The sequence below is a fragment of the Humulus lupulus genome, chromosome 2 (assembly GCF_963169125.1).
Source record: "Humulus lupulus chromosome 2, drHumLupu1.1, whole genome shotgun sequence".
Lineage (NCBI taxonomy): Eukaryota > Viridiplantae > Streptophyta > Magnoliopsida > Rosales > Cannabaceae > Humulus > Humulus lupulus.
Genome location: NC_084794.1, coordinates 81,186,841 through 81,195,906, shown reverse-complemented (window position 1 = coordinate 81,195,906; position 9,066 = coordinate 81,186,841). Strand labels below are relative to the sequence as shown.

The following is a 9,066-nucleotide window of genomic DNA, read 5'->3' as shown; positions in this document are numbered from 1 at the left end:
AAATTTATACATGCCAAAATATGTTTTAAAATCTCTTGTATAATGAATATTTTCATGAAAAACATCCACTCCATAGACATTAACCAATTATTCTCCACTAATGTAAACACACAAAATCAATAATCAAAAGGTCTTTAAAAGCTTGTAATGTAAGACTAAGGTTGAAGGTAGATGAAAAAAAATATCTAAGCTTAAACCACACCATAGCCTATATTTTTCTCTATTCTTGAGATATTCCATAAATTTCCCATACAATTAAAGAAAGTACATAATTTTTCCCTTTTCTCTTTCACATCAATCATACTCAATGCCCAGTCACCACTTAAACTTGATCTATTTATGATTATGCACAATTAAACCTACCAAAACACAAGCATTCGAATCAATTTATACATGCCAAAATATGTTTTAAAATCTCTTGTATAATGAATATTTTCATGAAAAACATCCACTCCATAGACATTAACCAATTATTCTCCAATCAATAATCAAAAGGTCTTTAAAAGCTTGTAATGTAAGACTAAGGTTGAAGGAAGATGAAAAAAAATATCTAAGCTTAAACCACACCATAGCCTATATTTTTCTCTATTCTTGAGATATTCCATAAATTTCCCATACAATTAAAGAAAGTACATAATTTTTCCCTTTTCTCTTTCACATCAATCATACTATCCCCCCCCCCCCTGCAAAGTTTTTTTTTTCAACTTCATGATGAGAAATAATATATCTTATATATTCACATTACAAACAAATACATATTGTCTCCTTCTTACAATCCATAACCCAACCCACAAAATCAAATATTCATATAAAAACTATGGTGTAATGGGTCACAAAAAGGATAAAAATTTTATGTTGGAAAAGGTTTAGAAATTGGCTTATAAAAGAAAAAGATTATTCATTATGACTCAAAAATAGGAAAGTAGAATATTCAATTTCATAGGTAAGTTTGAAAGCCCCAAAGAATCCAAAGAACATGTATTAATCATCTTCCTAATTATGTGCACTTAGGATTTCGCCTCATTCTCGTCATCTTGCATCATGGGAATAGGTGGTGGACACGGTTGAAACCACTGTGGTGCAGGTGGATAGTTTTCCATCGCCATACCCAAGTGCATGACATTCATTCTGAAACAAACATCCTGGTAGTTGGCCCATTCAATCATCCACTGCTGGTGTGCTTGGAATTCAGTGCAATGAGCATGTAACTCTTGAGAGGTATTGTACACAGATTCCTCCACAAGTGTCATACAATTCGCCAATGTCATATTTTTGGTTGATGGCCGTGGCCTAGCCTGAGTTTGAGAGGATGAGCTCACCCTAGCAGTATCAGTGACCTTGAAGTGAGTAATGGATGATCTATTCAACACATGCATAGGCTGCAGCAAAGGCTCAGAAGGATCCCATGTCACACCAGCTTGAGCACACATGTCGGTAATGAGATGGGGATGATAGAACCCCTTAGACACATGTCTGAAGTTGTTCTTAATGAATGACTTGATTATGCATCCCACATCAATTGTTTTACCCTTCAATATGGCATATAGAACTATTGCAGTATCCGTATTAACATCATTGGCGTGTTTAGTTGGAAAGAGCTTCGCATTAATAAACTTATGCCATGCTTTTTCAATAACTCTCATTGCTTCTCACTTGAACTTAATAGGATGGCCTGTTTCAGTTGTGATCCATTGAGTGTTCGGTTTGCATAGAAATTGGATGATCTCATCAAAGTTGGGGTTATCCACTATTTGTCTATACTCATCATTTTATATGCTTGGAAGTCCATAAAACTGATTTATTGCCGCACTTGAAAAGTTCACATCGACCCCTCTCACTGTAGCCATAGACGTGACTTGAGAAATTCCATTGGCATAAAACTTTCTTACTATAGGGATCACTGCAGTAAGGTTGAGAACAAAATTTCTTCCAATTACTTTTTTCAATCTCCTCCACAATTGATGGGTACCCATGACGAACTTCAATATCATTGTTTTCTGCTTTGCTACCGCATCTTGATAGCGTTTAAATGCCTCATCGAAAATAAATTTGTTGCAATCAAATTGAGCCCCAGATGAGGAAGCATCTTTGGTATTATTTCTAACTCTCTTTGGTGCCATACTTCACTGCAAAACTCACTAGAAAGCTTCCTTTAAACACAATCAAGCACTAAGAGAGCAAATCAAGATTTCCAAAAATACCAACCCAAACTCTTCTCACAACACCAACTAAGTATCAACTATGTAATTAAATACTTCCTCTTCAAAAATATTCAACAAATTCCCAAAAGAACTCAATCACACTTCACTTCCACCTTTTATCAAACACTTGGTAAGCATAAGCTAAACCAAGAGTTGAAAATATTGTTATAGTAATCTAATCTCCCCAAAGTTCATATTATCACTAATACAACAACATAAACACTTAATCCAAGCCAATGATCACAATATATAAGCAATTCACCCACCAAAAATCATGAAATCCAAAATGTCCCAATTCTTTCTCTTGAATCTTCAAAATCCCATGAATCAAACAATGTAGAAAAAGAACTTACTTGTAGTTGACAATAAAGACTCTTGGAAGCTTGAATGTACTCTTGAATTGCCTTGAATTGATTGGGATAGGCTCAATCTTAAAAAAATTGAAATTGTGAGGGTTAGGTTTTGAGATGGGAAATGGAAGATTAATGATGTAAATGGTGAAATTTGGTGAAAAATGAAAAAAAAAAAAAATGAAGATTGATGGTGAGTTTAATGAGTAAGAGAGGATGGAAATGAGTGGTATATGGTGAAATGAGAGAGGAGGGTCGAAGGTGTTGAAGCAAGTTTGTGAGAAATGGGAGAAAAATTATATGGGGCTTTTATAAAAAAATATGTTGAAATCATGAGGTGGCCGCGACCACTGGGCATTTGGCCCAATTTTTTTTTTTACAATTTTCACGGTTCTTAAATACATAAAAAAATTAATTCTAAGTTCAAAAAGAAAAAAATTACAAGGAAAATAAATTAAACGAAAATGTCAAAAAAAAAAACAAAAAAAAAATTACATAAACTTTGCTAATTTTAACGTCACTAGCTCGACATGAAACTTCTTCATTCTTCATCAATGTATTCCGGATCGAAGAGGTGAATCACAGTAGCTTGTTCCTCCTTGGTAGACTCATAATAAGACTTCAATCTCTGACCATTAATCTTGACTATTTTTCTCGTTGATGGACTTGTAATTTCCACCACTCAATGAGGATAATGGTGTACCACTATGAAAGGTCCAACCCATCAGGATTTTGACTTACCCGGAAATAGTTTAAGACGAGAATGATACAATAATATTTTTTGTCCCGCGTCAAATGTCTTCCGAATAATTCTATTTCGATCATGAAGTGCTTTGGTCTTTTCTTTGTAAATCTTAGAGCTCTCATAAGCATCATTATGAATTTCCTCAAGCTCTTGTAATTGCAACATTCTTTGTTGGTCTTCATTATCCATCTCTATGTTACACTTTTTCACAGCCCACCAAGCTTTATGCTCTAGTTCAACCAGTAAATGACAAGGCTTTCCATACACCAACCGATACGGTGACATACCAAGTGGTGTTTTGTATGCGTGCGGTATGCCCATAGAGCATCATCTAGTCTTACACTCCAATCCTTCCTAGTTGGATTCACCGTCTTTCCAAGGATATACTTGAATTCTCTATATGATACCTCTACTTGGCCATTCGCTTGTGGATGGTAAGCAATGGTTACTTTATGAGTCACTTGATAGTGCCGAAATAAAACTTCAATAGTTTTATTGCAGAAATGAGTACCTTGGTCTCTAATTATTGCCCTTGGAGTGCCAAATCTCACAAATATATTCGATCTAATGAACTCAACCATTGTTTTAGAATTATTCGCTTTAGTTGCTTTTGCTTCCACCCATTTGGACACATAATCCACTGCTAAGAGAATATACTCAAAACTGAATGAAGATGGAAATGGTCCCTTAAAATCAATGCCCCATACATCAAAAATCTTGATAATAAGTATGGGAGTTTGGGGCATTTGATCCCTAGCAGTCATGTTACCAACTTGTTGGCAACAGTCACATGCCTTGCAATATGCATATGAATCTTTAAAGATCGTAGGCCAATAAAAATCATTGTCAAGTACTATATGGGTTGTTCTTTTAGGTCCAAAATGACCTCCACAAGTAGGAGAATGCAAGAAAGCAAGGATAGATTAAAATTCAGAATTATGAACACACATTCGAATGACTTGATCATCGCAATGTTTTCATAAATAAGGCTCACCACAAATGTAAAACTTAGCATCGTGATTAATCTTGTTATTTTGAGCTTGGGTGAGGTCTCCTGGTAACTCTTTAGTGGCCAAATAGTTAACAATATCAGGAAACCATGGAGTAACTTCTTTAAGAGCTAGGAGTTGTTCGTCAGGAAATTTTTCATTTAATGGCAAGCTATCTTCATTCCGAATAAGTCTACTTAAATGATCCGCCACCAAGTATTTTGACCCTCTCCTGTCTTTTATTTCAAGATCGAATTCTTGAAGGAGTAAAATCTACCAAATAAGTCTGGGCTTCGCTTATTTTTTAGCTAATAAATATTGAAGAGCTACAAGGTCAGTGTAATCAATAACTTTAGTTCTAATCAAATAAGGCCGCAACTTTTATAGAGCAATGATTCACAAGTCGGAATATTCAATTGCATGTCTAAATATAAACTTTTATCTTCTAGACAAGATTCACAAACCAGAAGAGTTCTAACTCTTAGTTCTCTCAAAAGTCCATATTTTGTTAACTATTTTATCCTATCTAGACCTATATAACCAAGTCTAAGATGCGAAAGATATGTGTCATCCTCATTCAAATTTTTTTGTCTTTTGTTACCTTGCGGTTTGCTACTTTAAATAATTCTGAATTATGAAGTGTTCGTTCATTTTAATGAAAGCGTTAAAGTTCGAATATTCAATTGCATGTCTAAAGATAAATTAATAATCACATTATAAATAAAATATTCTAAAGTCATTAAATGCAATAAAATTCTAAATAACAAAAAGGAAAAATAAACTACACATTGTTCAAACAACAATAATGTTTTCTTTTAATAAAACTAATGAATTTTAAAACAAATGGATTTTCTTCAACACTTTCTTGAACTAGATATTTTTCTTCTTTTTCACTTCATGAACTTTATCAGCAACCTTCCTTGAACTGTTAGATTCATCCATCTACACAAAAGAATAAACATCGTTAGTGGATCCTGAGTTAAAAACTCAGAATGACAAATCACTTTTCACTTAGTTATAAGAACAAATAAATCATATTTACCTTTCTTTTTCTTCATAAATTCAACGATTATTTCACGCTTGGCTTATAAGATTTCATTCTCATAAAACCACTTATCATATATGTATCCATACGTAGCATAGATGACCTCTCATATATCATATGCAGATTTAAGGCTTTGTAGAGTATTTTTGGTCTCTATATTTACTGATTGGAGGAAATAATACCTAGTCATATGATTTATTCTTAACCACTGGGCATACTCAAACTGATCATTCACTGAAGCATCTATTGGTGGTGTTTTAACAACCTCCATCAAATTCTCTCTTAACAAAATCAATATCATGTCTCCAAAATACTATATTTTCATCATTAAATTCAACTACTACATTGCAGTCGTTTTCATACATTTTAATCGAAAGTCAATAAAATACAATAAAATTATTATTTGAAAAATATCAATGTTTTGGAAAATTTTCATGATGCATGAATGCAACAATTAAAAGACATAAATTAACATTTACTTTTCCACGATAAAACTACCCAACAAATAAAGTGTCGCCTTATGATCGGTCAAGTTAAATTCAGATAGCTTATAAGACAATCTTATCTTTATAATTTAAAACTTAAAAATATAAAGTACCGCTGGTTTGAGCAAGATGCAATTATCCACCGCAAAAGCTTAATTGCATCTTTGTAAGCGTAACCTATTATTTCAAAATTCATGACTTAACTTAGAGAGTGCCGCCTTAGGGTCGGTCAAGCCTAAAATACATCACTCCTTCCTATCTTCGTAATAAGTCAAGCTTGGTATTAATATGTTTAGAAACCTTCCTTAGGGGGACATAAACAAAGCTGCCTCAAGGCCCTATTCATATCTTATGGTGTTGTACTAATAATGGAGACCATAGGTCACATTGAGATGTTTACCTTCTCCCACTTACTATTTTGGATTAAATGTGTTTCATTAAACTAATCAATTAATTCCAAATTAATTACTAGTTTATTAATAACCCTATGAATGTAATTAATTACAAAATACATTTATAATTATAAAAGATCCTGTTTCTATAGTTAATGTGATCTAGATAATTACCCATTACATTCATCTAACTTTACTAAAATGTTTTTTTTTTTTTACATAAAGTTGGTTATTTTAAAGGCCTATAAAATCTATTGTCTTTATTATGGTGCGAGTTACAAAGTTTTAACTAATTTAATACTTAGTAGTTTATATGCAATTGGTTTCTCCAAAATAATTAATGTAAACAAATAGGACAATCCTAAATAATCATGTTTCTAAAAGATGCATGATTAATGAGAAACTGTCTGGGGTTTCAAGAATGACGTGTAATTGACTAATGTATGATCATGTTATCAATTAAACATCAATGAACATTTATTTAAATAAATAAATAAACAATAAATGATGAACCGAGTACTATTGAGTATTTTAAATTTACAACCTTTGAAAAAATAAAAATAAAATTTCAAAAGTAGCCTATGACTAGTTTTCAAAACTCCAAGGATGCTTCTTCTCTCTTTTAGGCTTTCTTGCAAATCTTTAGGAATTTGTAGGCCCAGCTAATTAATTAGAAACTAACTTTCTAATTAATTTATTTAATTAAAACTAACTTTTAATTAAATAACTATTTATGCCATCTTTTTTTTTTTGATCAAGAAGAAATAACCTTCATTGAACAAGACAAGCAATTACAATCAAGGGCAAACCGCCCAAACAAAAGCCAAGAAACAGCCAACCTAGCTCCACCCTCACTCTACATACATTGAAGCTTTCTTAAGAAAAGCTTGAGATGAGGGACAACCTTCCTACTATGAACAATGAATAATCTGTATTGGACTAAGGTAGTTACATCTTTAGCTATACAGTTAGCTGTCAAAGAGAACCCATAAAAAATGCATCTATTCCTATTCCTCCATATATGATAAACCACTGTTGCTAGAACCATATTCAGGATCATGCTCAAACTGTCATTTTGCCCAAAACTGAGTCTCACAGTCCAATCCGAATACTTGATGGCCCAAGCTTGAAACCCAAGCCAAGAAAAAATACAAGACAAGACTCTCTTGGATAAACAGCACTCAAAGAACAAATGGTGATGACTCTCCAACTGGTCTTCACAAACTGGACAGAGAGAGCTATTCAGCTGAATGCTAGATTTAGCCAAGTTATTTCTAGTTAGGAGATAAGAGTTGACCACCATCCATAACAAGAATCGGTGCTTAGGGAGGAGTGTACGACACCAGACAACGTTCTTATAGGCCACAAGTTGCTGGTTTAATGAGCTATTATACAGCTTGGAAGGCTTGAATTTCCCAGAAAAACCAACAACAATTATCTCTCCTTCATTGAATTTGTTTCTTAGATGGCAGAGTTTCTGCCAATATCAACTGCTATCTTGCTTCAAAACATAGTCCCAAAAGTTAACCCCCTTTAGGTACACATACTGAACCCATTTGACCCAAAGAGTATCTTGTTTAGTAGTGACAGCCCAAACATATTTAGCTAGAAGTGCTCTATTCCAGCTAGCGCCATCTCTGAGCCCAAGCCCTCCATAAGCCTTAGGAAGGCAAACCTGCTGCCAAGATGCTAGATGAAGTTTACTACGAGTCCCCGAGGCCCCCCAAAGGAACATTCTACATAACTTCTCTACCTCCTTGATGATGCTTTGAGGTAAAATAAACACATTCATCCAATAGTTTCTCAAGCCAAAAAGGACCGTGTGAATGAGCAATAAACGGCCAGCATAAGATAGATGCTTACTAGACCAGGAAAACAGCTTAGTTCTCATTTTTTGGACTATGATCTCACAGTCCACATGCTTCCATTTCATAGGCCTCATAGGAACCCCAAGATAATGAAGAGGAAATGTCCCTTCAGGAAGCTGAATGACCTGCATTATCACATTCCTATCCGCTGCACTAACTCCTCCAAAATAAGTTTGAGACTTCTTAGCATTTATTGACAACCCAGATGCCTCACTAAACTTCCCTAGAGTATCCTTAAGAACACTAACAGCCGCAAGAGAGCCTTTCCAAAACAAAATAACATCATCTGCAAAACACAAGTTAACAAGCTTTAGGCTCTTGCACATGGGATGAAACCGAAATGAAGGAGACCTGGCAGCCAATTGCAAACTTCTAGTCATATATTCCATAATGAGCACAAATAGAAGATGGGACATAGGATCCCTTTGGCGCAGGCCCTTTTCCCCCTTGAAACTACTTTGAACACAACCATTTATCAATAACGAATAGGTAGTATTCCTAATACAACTCATAACCTAGCCAATGAACTTCATTGGAAAGCAGTAGGCCTTCAAGAGATTTTCCAAAAAATGCCAGTCAACAGTATCATAGGCCTTGCTAAGGTCTATCTTAATTTCACAACGAGGAGAAGTAATAGCCCTACCATAATTCTTAATAAGATCTTGAAGAATCATGATATTGTGAGCAATAGATCTACCACGAACAAACGCACCTTGATTAGATTGAATAAGAGAGGGAAGCACCACTGCCAGCCGAGAACATAACAACTTAGCCATGACTTTATAAAGGGTCGAGCAGCAAGCAATAGGTCTGTAATCTGAGGCCCTAGCTGGATTAGACACTTTAGGAATCAAAGACAAATTAGTTTCATGAAGCTCCTTAGGAAATTGGCCTGTAAAGAAACCATGTATAATTGCTGAACATATATCCTGACCAATATCCTTCCAAAGAAACTTGAAGAAACCTGAACCATATCCATCTGGACCAGGCG

The 9,066-nt window shown here is 34.4% G+C and overlaps 1 protein-coding gene across 1 annotated transcript; it reads right to left on the bottom strand.

Annotated features, from left to right (window-relative positions):
- Positions 1-7,693: 7,693 nt before the first annotated feature.
- LOC133814456 (uncharacterized) lies at positions 7,694-8,455 on the bottom strand. The gene has a single exon (XM_062247412.1). The coding sequence runs from the start codon at positions 8,453-8,455 to the stop codon at positions 7,694-7,696; it is 762 nt and encodes a 253-aa protein (XP_062103396.1).
- Between the last annotated feature and the right edge of the window lie 611 nt (positions 8,456-9,066).

What these genes read in the sequence shown, in the direction of transcription:
- LOC133814456 (XM_062247412.1), bottom strand. Translation starts at nt 8,455, where the DNA reads ATGACTAGAAGTTTGCAATTGGCTGCCAGGTCTCCTTCATTTCGGTTT.